The 20,349-nt window shown below is 32.5% G+C and overlaps 3 protein-coding genes across 5 annotated transcripts; all 3 read right to left on the reverse strand.

Moving 5' to 3' along the window:
* Window positions 1-183: 183 nt before the first annotated feature.
* On the reverse strand, window positions 184-549 carry LOC106434089 (non-classical arabinogalactan protein 30-like). Its single transcript, XM_013874923.1, has one exon. The coding sequence runs from the start codon at window positions 547-549 to the stop codon at window positions 184-186; it is 366 nt and encodes a 121-aa protein (XP_013730377.1).
* Window positions 550-1,252: 703 nt separating this feature from the next.
* On the reverse strand, window positions 1,253-6,794 carry LOC106434088 (villin-1-like). Of its 3 annotated transcripts, none has more exons than XM_048780872.1 (23): window positions 6,687-6,794; window positions 6,245-6,325; window positions 6,065-6,164; window positions 5,917-5,985; window positions 5,596-5,829; window positions 5,345-5,522; window positions 5,140-5,272; window positions 4,904-5,069; window positions 4,688-4,838; window positions 4,519-4,607; window positions 4,261-4,416; window positions 4,073-4,141; window positions 3,911-3,979; window positions 3,711-3,839; window positions 3,493-3,621; window positions 3,240-3,387; window positions 3,090-3,100; window positions 2,870-3,010; window positions 2,591-2,719; window positions 2,426-2,488; window positions 2,068-2,275; window positions 1,716-1,867; window positions 1,253-1,616 (listed from the first exon to the last, which is right to left on the reverse strand). In XM_048780872.1, the coding sequence occupies exons 2-23, from the start codon at window positions 6,298-6,300 to the stop codon at window positions 1,503-1,505; spliced, it is 2,694 nt and encodes an 897-aa protein (XP_048636829.1). In that variant the 5' UTR covers window positions 6,301-6,325; window positions 6,687-6,794; the 3' UTR covers window positions 1,253-1,502. The 3 variants fall into 3 exon arrangements, with proteins under 3 accessions (XP_048636829.1, XP_048636831.1, XP_048636830.1); XM_048780874.1 differs by having other exon boundaries at window positions 6,245-6,353; window positions 6,687-6,777; XM_048780873.1 differs by lacking the exon at window positions 6,687-6,794 and adding an exon at window positions 6,576-6,611.
* Window positions 6,795-7,649: 855 nt separating this feature from the next.
* On the reverse strand, window positions 7,650-10,023 carry LOC125609430 (pentatricopeptide repeat-containing protein At2g29760, chloroplastic-like). Its single transcript, XM_048780875.1, has one exon. It carries the CDS (start codon window positions 9,998-10,000, stop codon window positions 7,781-7,783), a length of 2,220 nt encoding a protein of 739 aa, XP_048636832.1. The 5' UTR covers window positions 10,001-10,023; the 3' UTR covers window positions 7,650-7,780.
* Between the last annotated feature and the right edge of the window lie 10,326 nt (window positions 10,024-20,349).

Raw genomic sequence — 20,349 nt, forward strand, 5'->3', positions numbered from 1 at the left:
AGTTTTCTATTTTAATGGTAAATCTATGTTTATCCATTGTGATTTTATGAAGGGACATGAACTAATAACCTTCACCCAGCTGAGCTATTTTCGCGTGGTAGAATATAGTTTTTTTTTTTGTCAAAGAAACATTTTAAACAATAATATGAACATTTGCCAGTGAGATTATGTCTATATATACATCTACATTTGAGGCTCATGCCTTTTTTGTATAATGGTGAGCACGGCTCTGTATATACCTTTAACAGGTTTGGCGCCTTCGAGATTGTTTACACCGGCGTACTTGCAGGCTTTGCAGAAGACCACACCCCGCATGGCCACTAGTGTCCTGTTGAACTTAGGAGGTGAAACCGGTGGGAGAACCGGAGGCTTGATCGTAGCTATGGCAGGTGGGAGAGTTGGTATCTTGATAGGAGCTTTGGCCGGTGGGAGAGTTGGCAATGGTGTTATTAGTTTCATTGGAGGTTGAGCTGTAGTGCTGAAAACAGAGGAAATGAAGCAGCAAAGTGCTATGAGAGTTAGCAAAACACTCTTACCAGTGAAACCCATCTTTATCAAGATACCCTCAAGTTCAGTGAGCTTATTTTTGGTGCACTATGAGAAAGAAAATGATAGATTAATGTAAGAGATAAAAGCGTACATTAAGAGGGGAAACAACTACCCTAATTTTCGGTTAGCTAATTTTTTTTTCTGTATTTACTCTCTCATTCTTTATTTTTAATCGTTCTATCTCTTCATCATTTTTCTAACCGTTGATTGCATCAACAAAAATCCATATTTTTTGCCCGCACGGGACACTAGTAATATATTACAAGGCCTATGTGGTTCCAATCCATCATCATTCATCAAACAAAAGATATGCTTTCCCTCTTGTTTAACCGCTGTACCCTTCATAAAGGATGAAGGGATGTGTAGTGAAATTACAACACATTTTTTTGGTATTATATTCTCTTGATGAATTTTGTTTGATGAATGATGATGGATTGGAACCACATAGGCCTTGTGATTCTGAACCGATCCGAACATTGGTATTCTGTTCGGTTAGGAGCTCTGATATAGTTGGTAAATTTACAAAGACAATTTGGTCAGTATGGTTATTGGTTAGTTTGGTTTTCTAGTCAAAAAGTTCTAACCAAAATGATGCTGATTCAATTTAAACCATATCAGAATCATATCAAATTTTTAAACGGAAAAAACAAAATTACCTGAATTTTTAACCATATTAAACTAGAATTTAATACAAATGGCTATGAAATATAAAATGATGTGTAGATGAAGATGAAGCTACAAAAGTTTAATGCTATTCTTGAAATTTTTTTATAAAGTTCAGGACTTTCGATACATATACTCTCAAATAGTTAGGGGGTGTCATACTTTGTTTTGTAAGAAACAAGCATCAACTTTATATCAGGAACTCAGGAAGGTCACTGCACTAAACAGAAACATTAGTTACATTAAAACATGTCTTGCTCCAAGGGTCTTTAACTGAATGTGAGGCTGTTTTAGAAAAGACGGAGGGACATTTTGAGATTGTTCTGTTTCCATTTCGGAAGTGCATAGAACTTTGGTTTTGTCATTTCGAATCTTTCTTCGAACTCTTTCTCTGTTAAGTACGCCTGGAAGACAAAAAAAAAAATAATAATCTTGGAAGTTCATGTGTTATTCCATAATATATCATACTAGATCTAAGTTGACATATGTGATTGCAGGATTACCTCTCTTCTTGTTGCATCTATATCTGTCACTGGCTTCGGAGAATCAACTCTAAGCTGTTCGTATGAATATGCAAGTGACTCTAGACTAAGATCGACTTTGATTCCTCCCAGTGAATTCTCTTTAGATATGTCTGAATTCGAGCTCGTCGATCCTGCATCGAAAAATAATGTTTTGATGTGAGATTTAAAGCATCAAATAGCTTAGAGGCAATTACAACATTGAGGAATCAATGGAAGATTTGTTGGTATAATCATCAAGAAGTTTATGTTGTTACTATAGTTATATATTCTGCTACCTTACGAGTTATATGAGCAAGAAGGTCAAAGAAAAGGTTGAAATATGAAACCTTACCATTGTTTGTATCCACTGAAAGAGATTCTGAGAAAAGCTTTTTGACAAGTGGAGTAGAGTCACTGTTGCTTTCTCTGCCTTGTGAATAGCTTGGAAACTTTTCGCTGGAGCAAGATGATACTCCTCGCTCTGATCCATTTGACCGACTTCGCGAACCACGTGATGCGTTCTCCTTTGAGTCTGATCTCCACGGGCTTCCACTAGATCTCTGAAAGAACAAATGTTGCAGCCACTTAGAAACACGTTGATCATTTCTTATATTTGGTTAGTTTATGATCATTTATCTATTAAAACATCAGTAGTCTTTTTCACATTACTTTTGTTTTTCACAAACTAAATTCTTTCAACCGTGACTTACATTAGTGACTGACTCCTTCCCTTTCAGACTAGCAAGCTTCCTTTCAAATGAATTACCATGCATCTGCAATGTACCCATGCATGCATAAATTAATTATTAGTGCAAGTTCAGTAGACTAGTATCAAAAGCTTATGTTTGAGGTGATTTAGGAGGGAGGTCCCTTACGTTTGCCTTTTCAGGAACCCAATCAAAGAAACGGGTGAAAAATGGTGGCTCGTGGCCTTCTGTGACAACATATACAGGACTCCTCACTGTTAATAAACCTTCCTCCAGTATGTCCATTTCTAGAAATTTCTGCAAATATCACAAGTACAACAAACTAAGAAACACTAAAAACAGGAACATGAGTTTTTTGCTTCCTAAATCTTATATATGTTGTTGGATTAGTCTAATTATTAAGTCATGTTTACACCCTTGTCCAAAAAAAAAACAGAGGAAACTAACCAGACCAAGAGTAAGAGCTTGTTGCTTCGACTTTATGTTTGAGTTTAGTCCAATCCAGACATACACTTCAGTTTGGCAGTCCAGCAGTAATACATCTTCAGTAGTTAAGTCGTCTTGCACAAAATTGTATACTTCTTTCGCCTAAAAATCATGCAATCAGATGAGAGAGTATTCCAAGCTGATTTTATGCTCACTTAATTAATACACACGTGAATCGTACCTTGAGTACATCTGAAGAGAAGAGCAAAACGAGACCACTTTTACGTTAGGCATAAAAATACAAGTGCGTATAGCTGAACCATGTAACTAAACAATAATATATAATAATAAGATGAAAAGAACACAAATTCAAAGAGATGTTTACCATTACCTGAAATACAAGAACATGTAAATAAACGTGGTTCTTCTACTTGTTTTCTCGTTTCCTTTTCTTTAGGGTACTCTGTTTTGCCACCAAGCAAATCCCAGAATGTGTCTGGTTCACTTCCTTCCCTTGTGGTCATGGGTTGCCTAGACGGCTGCAGATGGAAACCAAGAAACATATTTGTTACTAGCAACCTGAAAGAAAAATAACTAACTCTTAATAAGCCGGAAGGCATGTATGTATGTTAAAGGTTACTTACATCAAGGAAATATAGCATTCTGTCAAGAACATCATGGTCAGACTCTGAGGTAAGTTTCCCAATCCAAGTGAAGACAGAAGCTTCATTTTTTAAAATGTAACAGTAGGATGAGTTCAAGGAGGTTGCTGCCTGCATGCAGTTGAACCAAAGACATATAATTATACTACCAAAACGTATTTATGACAAAGCAGAATCGCAGAAAGGACAAGAGAACCCACTAGGTCAACTTGAATTGCTTGCATGCTCCTTGAGCTTGTCCCTTGAACACGGAAAAGAGAAGCCTTGCTTTCACATTCGTTTGCATTCTCCACTAGAAACGTTGTTTTGTACCGTTTACTCAAACCACCCTGGAAAAGTATCAAAGAAGTAGAGTCGCATACTAAAATACAAAATGTTCAAGAAAGTATTGCAAACTGACCTTGAAAACAACTAGCGACTGGAACATTGAATAAAAGCGAGCAGGTTCGTTGCCCTGGTGTATATGACACTGGAATATGGAGAACGTCAAATGTAACAACAAATCAGTTAGTTCGAACCAAATAAGAGAAAAATAAAAAAAATGATATGATTAGGAACTAACCATTACAGATTCACCCTTGGTTGAAGAAACAATGGCACTAGCATTAGATATGGCATCAGCTCTATCTTCCTGCAATGAAGTGAAGTAAAAAAAAAAGAAAAAACAGAACCAAGGTCATTGAGGAACAACAAATCACAAATGATTGTTGAAAAGAAACAAAACTCAAAGGCTACATACAGCCTGCGTACCTCCATGCTTTCACAACCTATCCATACATATAATAGATATTCGTTTCTTTCATTGTAAGTATATTTATACTGCACAATGTAGCAATCGCCGCTAAACAGCTTTGCCTGGTCATGAATGGAGAGAAGCGAGACATCACCACCATCTACACGCCACACCTGGAATCAGTTTAAAATCCAAATTGATCAGGCTTATGCTCAGATACATTTATGAAAGTTTGATCAAAATATATATATATATATATTAGAGATGAAGTGTACCTTTACAGCGTCTCGGCAGTTTGTATAAAGAGGTTCATCTTCTTCATCAGAAAACTCCTCCACATCATATCCCTTCCGTTTAAACATTGCTGCATAAAAAGTTTTGTAAGTTAGTTATTTCCCATCTATAGAAACCATATCAATAATAATAATAATATGAAACACAGACCTGCCACTTTTTCTCGACCTTCATTGTAAAGGCTAGACTCTGCTGTCTGAGGCCACTCATCAAAAAACGATCTGAATCTAGCATTCTCTAGTCCTTCTGTTAGAAGTACTAGACTTGTGCTGGTCGAGCGTCCCTCCTTTCGTAGAAACTCCTAAACATTTACATTTTATGCTTCTGCATCAATCAACTTATATACTACTACCAAGAATGACTTACTTCTGAGGAAGAAATGGACGTCTTCCTTTCAGTGAGCGATGTGTTTCTTCCCATCCAAACGAATACTTCGCTGTCACAGTCCAGCATGTAGCATTTGTCCTTTTCAAGCATATCTTTGTTCAAAGAACTTGTTTCAGTTGGATGTAGATTCCCCCGAGTATCTATCCTGTTTGTTCATATGATGGTCTCTTTTAAAAACATCCTTTTAAACAAATAAATTAAACAAAAATCTTTACCATAACAGTTTTGCACATGTGGTTGGAGTCTGTTCTTGGTTTGTAGAAGATGAACACTTTGGAATGGGTGCATAACCACCAAAGAAAGTCCAGAACTCACCAGCATCTGCATCACCTAAAAACTTTCCATCCTCTACAAGAAACTAAAATAAATTAATTGTTTTTTTTTCAGTACCTTGCTTAAGAGGAGGGAAAAAAATCTAACCGATAGTGGCGACCTGACACCTTCCTGCATGCTTGTTATCCTTTATGTATTCCACAACCTCCAAGGCTTTAGCCTTCTCCTGAGTGCTTGAGTTGCAACCGGCAAAGAGGAACACTTTTGATGCAGTATCGAGAACAAACACATCGTCATGGTTCAGTGATGACCGTAGAAAAGGCACCTTGTGTACATCAAAATCAATCAACCATTAATGAAGAGCTTGAAGCCTAAACATGTCAAGCCTCATCATATACCTCTTTAACTCGAACAGCATGGTCTCCTTTGCACATTAGTAAGGTGACAGGGTATGTCTCTTCGGCCAGACCATTTTGTGGTGAATACTTCCCTTCAACGGGTATGATACAAGGTTTGAAGTATGAGAGGAACTTCTCAGTCTCTTGACCTTGAACTTCACGGTACTGAACCGTACAACATCCAAGTGCTGCATCTAACTCTAGTGCTTTGTCAGATGCCAAAACTGAGTCCACCTTCAGATTTTTTTAAAAATAGGTAAACAATCTTTAGTTATTCCATATACATTAAAACAGTTGTCAAGAAGATGAAGAAGCAAAAACCTCAGTTGCATCATGTCCTAGCCAATAGTGAATGTCATACTGAGGAGATCCGATCTTCCGCAAAGCCGTCTACACATCACACACAGAAACTAAGTATTATTTAGCACACCACTTGAAATTTCAAATCTAAGTGAGAGATGCATCTTACGCTGAGAAGAAGGTAAGCATTTCCAGAGTGGAATCTTCCGAAAGAAGACTTGGGGATCGATATAAGCTGATTATTGTGGATGCACCAAACCTCCAGGCCGCTAAAAAGAGTACAAGCATAAGAGGAAAGAGACAAACTATCTTCTTCTCGTGGATCGCATTAAAAAGAAAAGAAGCGTACCCTTTAGTTCCAACACCTTGAAATGCAGAATCAATGTCTTTGCTTAGCCTAAACATTTTGTTATCTCATCTTCCTACAAGGCTACAACACAGTGCAACGCTTAATTAATCTGAAAAATCATAAAACCAAAAGAGAAGAAGAAGAGTAAACATCAATCACACAACAGAACAACAACAGTGTTGTTCTAACCAACGCCGTTACATTTATATTTACGTTTTCTTTTTTTCTTGTTCCTGCATATGCACGCAAGCCTACTCTAACAAAACAATTTATCTCTTAGTTTCCCAATTTCTAAAGAAAAACTCATATAACGCCGAAGAAGATCTCTTACAAGAATGATGTGAATCGAAACGTAAATAGCATTAAAAACATAGAATGGACACTAATTACTAGCAATTAATAGAGAAACTGGAGATGATTGTTTGGATTTTTGAATACTTACAGAGATGAGATGAGGGCAGAAAGGATAGGAGAAGAAAACAAGAGATTTCAAAAGCTGAAGAGGAAGCAGCGGCCAAACAAACAGATGAGTAAATAATTATAATGCCTTTTTTATCTCTGCTGCATGCCACTTTGTGGGGGCCCCACCACAACGTTTCATTTCAAAGTAGACATAAAAACGCGCCTTTTTGGTTGGATTTCTTTGTATTATTATTTTAATTTTGCAACCCATATATGTATAATTGTATATATATATATATATTTTTTCTTTCTATAGATACTGAAATTTAATATATGGAGTATATCTTAATTGGCTGGAACATATAAATATACAAAAAAAAAATTGTTGCCTAATTTTTGTTATTTTTCATAGTATCCATAATTTCAGTGAAAGAAAACAAATCCATAACTAATTTCAGAGAAATTATTGACTTTTGTCAGCATTTTGTTCTCATTTTTTTTTTTGAACAACTGCATTTTGTGTTCTCATTAGTAACAGATTACAGAATAAAATCTATAAATTAAGTGTACTATTCACCAAAATACTAATTATTAGTATTATTTGAACTTTTAGAAACTGAAGTAAGTCTTCATTATCATCCAAAAGTTACTTTCAGTATAAACTCTTTGAATTATTTCAAAAAAAGGGAAGATAGAAACAATGATTTTCACTTTTTATACTTGATCCAAACCTTTCGCTGGTGGAAAGTAAGATCTCAGGACACTGTATCTAATGATCTACTCATTGTCTTTTGTATAACACTAGTGTAACCCTTTTAAACATAAACGTATGAAAAAATAGAGACAGCCAACCAACAAACCATACTTCAAAATCCAAGATGGATGGAGGAACATACCAAGATGAAGTCTAGTTTGATGATGGCAACACACAACGAGCACTCATTGGCTGATGATGGTTCTTACCATTCCCACTGGGATTCAACAAACTATCAAAGGTCCAAAATGATTAGAAAAATGACAGTTCTGGTAACTGATGGTACAGCGAGGAAGTCCATATATCATTACAGTCTACAGTGATGATCATATGATATGATTGCAATACAAAATTTTGACAATAAAAAGAATCTGAAATTTTCACCAGAAATCGTTACAAGAACACTGCCCATTTCTGAAATGGTGAAACCGATACCGGTCCCTCACTATGATCTCTCTATCATAGAGCTGAGATATCAGCTTAGCAACTGAGTGACAATCTCCACACACCCTCAGATTCTTAATCACCCTAATCGCCTTAGGAGCCTCCGTTGATATCAGTCCATAACAAATCGCCAACTTCTCACTATGCAGATTCAGAGACTGCTCCTTCATCTCTTCTTCATCGATGATCTGCAGGACCTGAGACATCTCTGGCTCGTAGCCATTCGCTTTCAAACTCTCCATAACCTCGTTTAACTTCCCGTACACCTTCTCACACATCGGGTGCTCGTTGTCTCCCGAGAGAAACTCGTGGATCGTCCCATCTATCTCAATCGAGCTGCATCCTGGCTCTTTCTTAAGTCCGGTGACTCTCATGTGCTTCCTCAGCTCAGAAACGCTTTCCCATTTCCCGGACTTCGCGTATATGTTTGATAACAACACGTGTGCGCCGTCGTTCCTAGGTTCGAGCTCAAGCAAACGTGTACACGCCCTTTCAGCGAGACTCAGATTGGCGTGGATCTTACAAGCTCCTAGAAGCGCTCCCCAGACAGACGCACTCGGAGGAATCGGCATCGCTTCTATGAACTTCACAGCTTTTTCTAGATAACCCGAGCGACCAAGAACGTCAACTATACAAGCGTAATGCTTTTCCTGAGGGACAATACCATAACTCGATTCCATTTCTTTAAATAATAACTCAGCCTCATCTACCAAACCACTATGACTACAAGCACAGAACACATTGGTGAAAGTCACACCGTTAGGCTTCACATTAGCCTCCTGCATTTTATAAAACATATCCAATGCTTCGTTTCCACATCCGTGCATCGCTAAGCCACCAATCATCGCGCTCCACACAAACACATCTCTCCTCTCTACGGAACTGAACACCTCACGAGCCTTTTCAAGATCTCCGCATTTAGAGTACATATGAATCAACGCACTCGTAACGTAAAAATTCAACCTAATGCCGTGCTTTTTGATGTAGCTATGGATCCATCTACCTAACTCCAGTGCCCCTACCTGCGCACAAGCCGATAAAGTACTCACCAGCGTGATCTGATTCAGCTTTATGTTCTTCTGAAGCTGCAGCTCATGGAACACTAGAAGCGCCTCGTTAGGCTTACCGTTCTGCTCATAAGCAGATATAAGAGCATTCCAAGCAACTATATCCTTCTTAGGCATAGAGTTAAGAACCTCTCTAGCCGCTTCGTAGTCTTCCAAAATCGCATACCCATCAAGCATTGTTGTCCACGTGACGTTATCTCTCTCCTCCATCTTATCAAACAGCCTCTTCGCGTCCTCTATGCTTCCACACTTGGTGTACATATCAAGCATCGCGTTAGCCAACGTCAAGTTCACGTTCACTCTGTTTTCTTCGATGTAAGAACAAACCCTCCTCCCGAACTCAAGATTCCGCGTCTTTGCACAAGCGGACAAGACGCCAACCATCGTGACGTGACTCGCCTTAACGTCCTCCGACTCCATCTTCTTGAAAAGCTCCAAGGCCTTATCTGGAGAGCCCTTCTGCACAAACCCTGTAATCATCGAGTTCCAAGAAACCACGTCCTTTTCTTGAATCGTGGTAAACACTTTACAAGCAGAATCCAAATCCCCACAGGAGAAGTAACAATGTATCAAAGAATTGGCCACGAAGACGTCGCATCCGACGGCTGATTTAACAGCCATCCCGTGAAGGGATTGGCCCAGAGATAAAGAAGAAACTTCTGCGGCAGCTTTGATGAGGAAAGGGAAAGTGTACTTGTTGGGACCGAACCGGCTGTCCGAAACCATGTCCAAGAAGACCGAGATGCTACGGAGAGGGTCTGGTCCCGAAGCGTAAGCGCGGATGAGTGTGTTCCAGGTGAAGGAGTTTGGCTGGGGAATTTGATCGAACACCTTGCAGGCGTAATCGAGACTCGCGAAGTGGGAGAGGGCGGAGATGGCGAATAGCTTGCTGGCTGAGTAAGGGTCGCTGAAGAGACCGGTGCGGACCATTTGGGCGTGGATTTGTTTTAGTTGTCGGAGGTTGGAACATCGGTCGATCAGGGAGATAGTGTGGCTGGAGCGGTCGTTATTGGCCGTTGGTTGATTGGGATTGGAGAAGGTCGGGTGACGTGGCAGTGAGAGAGGTTGTGCTGTGGAGAAGCTAGCCATTGCTTCGTCTCTCTTTGTAACTCCTTTTGGGTACTAATCCCTCTAATCCCTTATATATTAAAGGGAGAAACATCGTAATAAATGTATTCACACTATAATAGATATGTGGCAGCCTCACGATAATTTGATAATAAATATGCTAATGCGTTCACACTATATTCATAAATGTGTTTACACTATATACTTTATATTTTTAATATAAAACTCATATGCACGGTTCCAATAAAACTTTGGATTTTTCGTTTCGAATCAAAACAAATAACGAATCAAAATCTAAACTATATATATATTATTTTTATTGTTTACGGATAAAGTCAGGCAAAATATTTCTAAATTTTGTTTCCATTTGTTATCCGTTTTGATTTGAACCAAAAAATATGGATATCTGTAACTCTACGAAGCAAATCAGTTACTAAAATATAATTAAAAAAAAAACAAATCACAAATTCCAATATTTTTAGGAACGGATATCAAATTCGATCTGTTATATGCATATATGTACATATATGTACAGAATTATATATATATATATATATATATATATATATATATATATATATGTTATATATATTATAGTTTATATAAGTTTACAATATTTTATGAATTAAATTTATTATAATAGGTATTAAAGTTTAGAAAGTTAAATAATATTTTATTTTGTAAAAAAATGTTATTATTAAATTTTCAATTATTTTATAAAATTTATTTTATTTACAGATCAAATAGGATATTCTTTAAAATTCTAAATCATTTCGGTTATCAGAGTCACCGACTATCTAGGTGGCTAAAGATTGAATCGACTTGAATGCCTCCAAATACCCAGATATTCGATATGTGCACACCTCTATTTACGGATACAATTGATTTTTCTTTATATGGAAAAAATTCACTAATGTCAAGGCCTTTTTAATTTTTAATTAATTTTAATTTTATCTTTCATGTATTATTTAGAACAAAAATGTCATTTAATATTAATTAACAATATCTTTATATATTTGTCATTTATTCTTATATACTTTTACATACACATACATATGCACATTGATGTGAGCACCTTATAAGTATTTACCACCACTGAAGTATCTATTTTTTTTTGGAAGTTGAAATATTTTTTTTCTTAATGCTTCTTCCACTACCGACCAAATTGTAGTGAAATGATTTGTCTTAATAGTTTTTTTTTTTCTTGAACTATTATCCGCTTACAAACTATGATATACAACTATTAGTTCGACATGACGATTATCTTAAATTTATAACATGAAAATAAACAAATAATAGTAATTTTTGGTTTTTTCTAAAAAACTAAAAAAATCAAACATTCTAACAAAACAAACCAAAATAAAATATTAATTTAAAATAATGGTTATATTTTAGGAGAAACCAAAAAATAACTTAAAACCGAACCGATATCCAGATTAAACAAATTTAATGTGTTTTTATTAAAAATAACAAAATAAATAATCACATTCCGTGCAAGGCGCAGGTTATTACCTAGTCTATATTATTAAAACTGAAGTACACTTTAGTAATGTTTGGAAACATGAATAGTACTATAACTGAAAATTATTTGGAAACGAAGATAGCAATACTACATTAATTGTATTTCCATATTTCACTCATATTAATTATATTGTCTTAACAATATTTCACATCATTAATTATATTACCATAATAATAATAGTGTAGATTTTATTTAGTAGTTAATCAATATTAGTTTTGTGTCAATTATAAAATCAAAAAAGTAAAATAACTGAGTTTTGCATAAGGTTAAGCGTTTGTTTTAATTTGTTTTACTATAACATTTTTTTTTCAATCAGTGGAAAATTACGTAGCCAAAAATATAATTCAAAAACATGTTTAGTGAATAAAATCATAACTTAAATCAAAATAATAAAAATGAATTACATTCATTGTCACTTAATTTTTCACTCAATATAATTGCTTACTAAATAAAAAAAACTCTTTCAGTTTCACTTAATTTACCAAAACACATAAAAATATCATTTATATTAGTTTATAAAATCAGTTAGGCATGAACACTAAATATCCACTTAGGTACGAGTCGTTCCTTTCGGGTATCGTTTTATTTTGTTTTAAAAATACTCACTCCTTGAATATTATAAATTTATGTATAGGTTTTGAGTTGAATCCTTTTGAGTCTGGATGAGTTTGGTTCTAAGGTATATGACCCTAAAATATCTAAATAACCAATGTATTTGAAACGGGTTTGGATATTTGTACCAAAAATAACCATATTATCTGATTCGATCCGGATCTTTTGAATACAATTAGTTATATTACGACATATCTAAAATATAAAACACTAATTATGAAAAACAAATATTAATGTATAAAAATATAAGTATAGTTTTATTTTAGTAATTTCATTAATTATATTACTTTAACAATATATCACATCATTAATTATATTTACCGTAAAAGTAATAATGTAGATTTTTATTTATTAGTTAATCAATATTAACTTTGTGCAATTATAAAAAAAATAAAAATGTAAGATAACCGAGTTTTGCATATGGTTAATAGTTTGGTTTAATATGTTTTACTAAAACTTTCTTTTGTCTTAGTTCCAATTGGTGAAAAATTACATTGCAAAACACATAATTCAAAGGCATAGTTTATATGAACAAGATAATAATTTAAATCAAAATAATTAAAAAGTATTACATTTATTATCACTTAATGTTTCACTTCATATAACTATTTTATTAAATAAAAAATTCTTTCTATTTTTCTTATTTTTGCCAAATATATAGAAAGAGTTTCCTTTTTAATCTATTTGCAAAATCAGTTAAGTATGGACATTCGGATACTCATTGAGGTACAAGTTGTTTCTTTCGGGATTAATTTTTTTGGATTTTTAAATTAGGCGCCACTTGGATATTATAAATTTATGTATGATGCTTGAGTTGGATCCTCTCGGGTCTGAATGATTTTGATTTTGATGTGTAGAAATATAAAAATATTTAATTAACCAATGTATCTGAAAAGAGTGTATATTTGTACCAAAAATAATCTTATTACCCGATTCAATCCAAATATTTTGAATACAATTAGTTATACGACGACACATCTTAAATATATAACACTAATGATAAAATAACAAATAATTTATAAAACCGTAAAAATTAACACCCGCACTGGCGTGCAGGTCAATCTCTAGTTAATAATTATAGAGCAGAACTAGGCCTGCAATTTCGGTTAACGGAACACAACCGAACCGATTTTTTGGTTATCCTTTAGGTTACCGTATGGCACCAAAAATGTGGTTCAGTTTGGTTGTTGATTCATTTCAGTTTTAGCCTTTTAGGTTTCAAGACCAAGATTAACAATATTTTTTTTTGTTTTTAAATTCGGTTTAATTTTCCTTTAAAAAATCGTTTTAATTTTGATATTTTCATAAAATATGGATAATTCAGTTATGTTCAATGGGTTTATTTAAATTTATATATTGGTGCATATACAAATATTTTGCAGTCATGAATGGTAAATGAGCTTTGAAGTATTTGAAATAGGCTTTTTTAATACTTAACATGCGCATTTTTTTTTGATTAATAATTAACTGCACAGATTAGAAATATAAAAATCAACATATTATGAACGATCACAAAATTAATGGTTACTGTCTATTTTTTAATAATTGACTAATTTAATTATTTTAAGCAATCAATAGTTGGTAAGGGAATAAATATGTGTATTAATAGTTGGGTATTAAATATGTAAATTGATTGAGGAATAAAAAACTAAGATTTCTTAATGATCCATATAAAGTTTTAAGTTAAAAGAGCATCTAAATAGAACATTACAAATAATTAATTAAAGAGAGGTATATTAGAAAGAAAAAAAAAGAAATGACTAGATAAAACATTTTGAACTTAAGAGTATAACAAATTTTGATTAGGTAATGTTACGATCCATAGGTGTTATTAGATCGGTCTTATTAGATCCCTTCATTGTCTCTGTAATTGAATCTCTAGTGATGTTAAAATCTTTGTATTCATGTTATTGATGAACAAAAAAGTTGAAGTTGAGCAAAAATAAATAAATAATATCAAGTCTAGGATGAAGAATGGTTTCATATTTTATCGAATAGAGTCTAAACCAAGAATCTTATATATTAAAACAAAAGTCAAGACTTTTTTCATGTGTGATATTTCATTTTGGACCATCTATTAAAAATTCATTACATTCAATTTCTTTATCATTAATGTATATTAATATCACCTTAAACCCCACAGCTCTACTATTAAACAGCAAACAATCGTTTATATATTTTATTCTATGTCAAATAAATTAAGATCATTATCCCAGTTTATATGACTATAAGCATACATGAATAGAAGTATGTTTCCTAACGTCAACTTTTACTCTGTGCTCTATGTCATATTTCATGTTTATATTTGTCCTTTTCATGGTGAACAAAATTTTTTTTTGTCCTTTTCCTGTGTTTACACATATGCTTTAAACAAATTTCTATGAACATAAATAACTTCTGTTCATATTTGCACCATGTACATGTATTGGGATATTAGTATTGAACATGTTTCTTCCATAAATTGCAGTCATATTTACACGATGATGTGTATTGTTCATCAATTTCTTCCAAAAAATCATATTGCTCGATTCATATTGCTCGATTCATATTGCTCGATTCATATTTTCTGTCCGTGGATGTAAATGCAGAAGAAAGTTTAACAACTAATAAAATTATAATGGTTAATGACTTGAACATGAACATTTCTATCGTTTTTAATTATACTTTTACTTTATAAACCAAACACAGTAAGCATTTGGAGAAGATGATGATGGTACAGTTCAACTAAAATTGGATATAAAATAATTCATAAATTTGCATAATTTTATTCAGTTAAAATTAACATATTTATTAGAATCATAATTTATTTTTCACAAAATATGGGTTTGTATATTTAACTAAAACGTTTTTTAACCTACGTTTAAAATCGTAAAGTTAAAATCCAAGAATATCGTGATTGTAACTATATTTGAAAAAAAAATATTATCAAAATTAAATAAAATAATTCAGATATTACGAAAATATGGTTTAAAGAAAATCTTTCAAAGAAATATTGTTCACAAAATATGGATATATTTAGTTAACTAAAATATTTTTTCCTACATTTAAAAGTCGGATAATTGTAAACCAATCATATCATGATTATATCCATATTTGAAAAACTATTATATTAATTTAGTTGAATATTATTCTAGGCCTTGATCCGCACAACCGGGTTATTATTTTCATTTTTACAGACAAACTTATGTATTTTACGTGATTAACTGCATATAATTTTAATATTTACCATATTACTAATTGATTTTTTAAAACACAACAATTTTATAGTTCATATGCACTAATTTAATTTATTTGTTTTTATTTTCAGTAATAGCATATTTTAAATCATGATACACAATTCTAAATTGAAAAATGTTATTGGTCAAGGATCAAAATTCTAATTGAAAAGTATTATATTAAATTATTATCGCAAATTTAATATAAAATTTTATCTGAGTTTAGTTATAATTAAAAAAATTATTAGATATTTTAAAAGTTTATATTAGTTAAAATGAAATATAAATTTAATTTTTAAATAAACATGAAATTAACAAAATATTTCGAAGTTTTGTTTAAGTGAAAAATAAAATATACCTTTATTTTACAAAAGTATGAAATTTATTAAATATTTAAAAGGTTTATTTAATGAAAAAATGAAATATATATTTATATTGTAAATAAAAAGATATGAAAAGAATTTATCTGGATACAATTTGAGAGAAAATATAGGAAAATCTATTTGATTTGTTTATTTTAGAATAATTCAAATTATACAAAAAATAATTTAAACTACTTTCTAAAGGAAGATTCAAATAAAAAATCACACATGAATTAAGTCATGTGAATTTGAAATAATTAATTGAATAAAACAAACAAGCTATAAAATTTAGGCATTTGAAAAATAATATAGATAATTAAATATACATATAAGTAAAAATGAAATAAACACCCGCACTGTCGTGCGGGTCAAACTCTAGTGATAAACAATATGTGTGCTTAAACAGGTGTAGTAAAATGATTGATGACCTATCTATAAATGATTCCCGATATCGTGATATCGTGCGAGTGAAACCAAAGCACAGAAAAAGGTCATGTGATGATTGCATGGTCGGTTAAACATGAATTTCGAGTCTCCGGAAAATTAACACACGACATGTTGCATGAGATGGGAACTACAGGCCGAGTGAACGGACGTGGTGGTCCATTAGTTTGATTACAAAGAAACTTGATATCTGGATTGCTTAAAAAGCATTTCGGATCCTAGAGACTAAAACAAGGCCCCAAAATCAAAGAATCTAACCTAACCCATTATTAAGGACTACAATTTATAATTTAATTGGAGAAACAAGCAACAACAATATAGTTCGTAGGTCCAAACTCTTCTTATACCACAAGAAAAACTTGACGACAAGGAAAATACCATTTAGAAAATATTTGCCGAAGACAAACCCGATAAATGACAATGGAGGAGGCATGCAAGACTAACACATGTGCTAGATGAGAGATCTTCGTTGAAATTGAAACAAGAAAACCACGCAGGTGAGCACTTAAAGAACGCAAAGGAGCTGATGCTAGCTGTGAGCATGGAAAGACTATAGTCAAGCGCATGCAGTAGTTTATTCCCGAATCCGGCCACGAAACAAAGGAAAACCTCAAAGGATAAGAAGAGGCCACAGTGAAGCCAAAAGAATGACCCGAAATTTTAAGAAAGGAGTTGAGATATATTAAAATATATATCTAACATTTAAATTTTCATCGATTTGAATTTTCAAATTGAAAGTTCATCTCTAGTAATATTAAAAATATATATCTAACATTTTCATTAGTACAGAAAAATTTTAAACACATGAACAGACAATTAATATACATAGAACCTATGAAGACTTAGTTTTTCAGGTTGCTTGCTTTCTAATTTAATATACATAAAATCGACAATCAGCAGGTTGAAAATATGATAGACTTGCATGGACTACATAGTTTTATGAGATTTGAGAAATTGCACTCTCTGCCCATAGCTTTAGGCGTAATTAGGTAACTACCATTATGTACTATTAAGTATTGTTCAGCAAAATAGAAATACAATTATGCCCCTATCAAATGAATCCTTGCTGTACGATCTAAAAGATTATGCAATCCATAGGTGAAGATATTATAAGATTTGTGTATCATAATCCATATCCTCTTGTCAGAAGAATTGAATCTTCAAAAATATTTTCTTTTACAGATCTTGCTTTCAAATCCGAACTCATGTGGAGGGTTTTTATCCATATTCAATCCTTTTTAAATTCAGTTTCTGAATATTTCTTATTTTCAGTCCGTCTGTGTAAAGTGGCTTCGGATCCAAATGGAAAATTTAACAGAGGTGGAACCTTCGCTTGCAATACCGGAGAGGATGTTTGCATTTGGCGAAGAACTCGTTGGTGTGAGAGTCACCCCTTACCACAATCCGTTTGCAATCAGTAAGATAATCCGTGCTCTGGAAGATGATGAAGTCGATGTTCTGCGGCGTCCCCGCTAGGAAAGCTTGTAGAGATTGCAGAGGAACCAACATTCTCTGGACGTTTTGGCAGATATATTATATCACTTGTATTTGGCAGAGAAACCGTTTTTCCTGCTTCACTTGTATTTCCTTACCATTGTGAAAGTTAACCAAGTAATGGCATTTGGGTTGATTAAATCCAAATGATTTTGGGTTTAGATTTAAACCATTTAGTGATTAGATATAAAGGATTGTGCGTTTAATCTCTACTGCTATTTACAGTTATTGTTTTGGACAACAGTCATTTTTTTTAACATTGTAAAAGTGAACAGTGCAAAGGCATTTGGGTTGATTGATACAGAAGGATTTAGGATTTAGATTTGAACCATTTAGGGAGTAGATAGGAAGGGTTGGGCGTTTAATCTATAGTGAATTTGGTTAATGGTTTTCAGTTAGTAATTGGGAAGGTTATTTTAAAAAAAAAACAATAAGATATGTAATTGCCTTGATATTATTATTGGTAACCGGTTAGATAACTTTGAAAATAGGGATATAAATACCCGTTGACCAGATATAATTATAAATAACCGGATAGAAGAATTTAAATACGGTTATTGTTGTGGTGAACTGGTTTTTACTTACCAGTATGAAAGGAAACCGTGTGAAGCCATTTGGGTTGATTGAGCCTGAAGAGTTTTGGGTTTAGATTTGAACCATTTAGGGATTAGATATGAAAGGTTGGGCGTTTAATCTGTATTGATTTTGGTTAATGGTTTGGTGTTAGTAAGTTAAATGGTAGCAATTTTTTTTTGGATCCACATATCTTATTGCCCTGATATGATTATACGTAACCGGTTAGATAGCGAAATACGGTTATAAATAATTGTTGACCAGATATAATTATTTGTAACTGGTTAGAAAACTTAAAATACGGTTATTTTCTGGTAAACTGGTATGTAATTACCATTGTCAAAGGAAACCGTATAAAGGCATTTGGGTTGATTGAAACCGAAGGGTTTACGGTATAGATTTGAACCATTTATGGATCTGAGAATGACTCTCTGGTTACTTGATTTTATAGAGTCGAAGAGAAAGAAGCTTAAACCTCTCTCTTGCTTATATTTTTTTGTATGTAAAATCGGCAAATCTTAAGCGTGGATACGTTATTTAATGCGCTGCTTTGCTCAAAAAATATATGGTCCAGATTTAAGTTTGCCTAGAAAATCTAAAAAATATATTTACCAAATCTATTGCAAATCTACGAAATACAGCCTAAGATCCTAGAGGACTATAACAAAACTTATCTATCAGATTTGCAAAAGGACAGATATGTATATTCACTCCACTTCAATTTACTATTTGGCATTCTCATCGCATATACCTAATTTGGCCATTCTTTTTGTATTTTTGGCCAATTGACTCTAGTTTTATTAGTTTATGTGGATGTCACTAAATATTTAAATACTTAAATCTTTATACCATAACCAAATAGTTTCGCAACCCCAAAACTATATCCATACATTCTCAATTTAGAAAATTATGTATTAAATCTATACTATTAAAGCAGGATCCTATTGTCATAATTACCTTAGGGACATGTTTCCTTCACTAACATTGCATGTTTCATTAAGGACAATTAAGTAATATTAATAACAAATCTATATTGGGTCATTATTTTTGGATCCAGCCCAAATCAAATATCTCTTGGGCCATTTGGGCCTATTAAAAAATCAGATTCAATTCTCACTTTTTTTTTCCTTTAGGTCATTGAGTCCAAGTTCAAATAATTTTTTTTTCAACTATTTTTAATTATTATTTTTTTCTTTTCTTAATATAATTTAAGCATTCATAAAAATAATTGAATTTTTTTATTGAAAAGTATAAATATTTATTAAAAGTATATAATTTTTTAATTAAAATATTAACCCCATAGTAAAATTAATTTATCAGAGTTATACCAACTTAATTCATTAAAAATAAAGTTTAATTTTTTTTAACATAAATAGTCATTTAAAATGAAATACGATAAATAAAGATAAAAATTTTAAGTCTTTTATAAAATAAAACACAAATATATGAAAATGTGACATTTACTAAATATTTGTCAATTGAAAAAAAAAACAAAAATAAACCCGCGCTTTGAAAGCGCGGGTCAAAATCTAGTTAGAAAATTATAATTAATGCTTAAATTTAGGATTACTTAGTACTTCATTAGCATTTAGGTGTAGATAAGTTGTAGTTTTAAGAGTTAGTTCTAAAATATATTCCAATTTTAATAAAATACAATTTTAGAGCTAACCATTAAAACTACAATGTAATTACTTCTGTGACATTTAAGTATTATGTTTAAATATTATTAAATTTATGTTAAGAGATTTAATTTTACATATTTATTACTAATAATGTTCTTAGGCAGACGCCATCTAGGACATGTGATGGAGGTAGGGATAGGTATTTCAGTTTAATTACGGATTCAGTTTGGTGGATTATTTGGTCTAAGAAAACTTTAACCAAAGTCAACCAATATTAGTTGGGTTTGGTTTATTTTCGGTTTGGTTCAGTTTTAGTTCAGTTCGGTTTTAATTTTAGTTTGGTTTGTGTTTGATTTAATTGGTTTTGTTTTTATTTTTCAATTCCATAGAGTTGATTTTTTTTAGTTTTGTTCTAATTCAATTACAAAAATATAATTTGTAAAAATATAAACAAATCTTTATTTGAGATTAAACCATTATTTTCTTTATTTTTAAACGTAAAACCACACGTCACAATAAATATGTA

This window comes from Brassica napus, chromosome A5, assembly GCF_020379485.1.
Source record: "Brassica napus cultivar Da-Ae chromosome A5, Da-Ae, whole genome shotgun sequence".
Classification (NCBI taxonomy): domain Eukaryota; kingdom Viridiplantae; phylum Streptophyta; class Magnoliopsida; order Brassicales; family Brassicaceae; genus Brassica; species Brassica napus.

Excerpts from the sequence above, each read along its gene's own strand:
- LOC106434088 (XM_048780872.1), bottom strand. The coding sequence starts at position 6,300 with ATGTTTAGGCTAAGCAAAGACATTGATTCTGCATTTCAAGGTGTTGGA. Across the intron at positions 3,388-3,492 it reads GAATGCTATATTTCCTTGAT|CCGTCTAGGCAACCCATGAC; the intron begins GTAAGTAACCTT and ends TTCCATCTGCAG. Across the intron at positions 1,617-1,715 it reads TAGATGCAACAAGAAGAGAG|GCGTACTTAACAGAGAAAGA; the intron begins GTAATCCTGCAA and ends TTTGTCTTCCAG.
- LOC125609430 (XM_048780875.1), bottom strand. The coding sequence starts at position 10,000 with ATGGCTAGCTTCTCCACAGCACAACCTCTCTCACTGCCACGTCACCCG.
- LOC106434089 (XM_013874923.1), bottom strand. The coding sequence starts at position 549 with ATGGGTTTCACTGGTAAGAGTGTTTTGCTAACTCTCATAGCACTTTGC.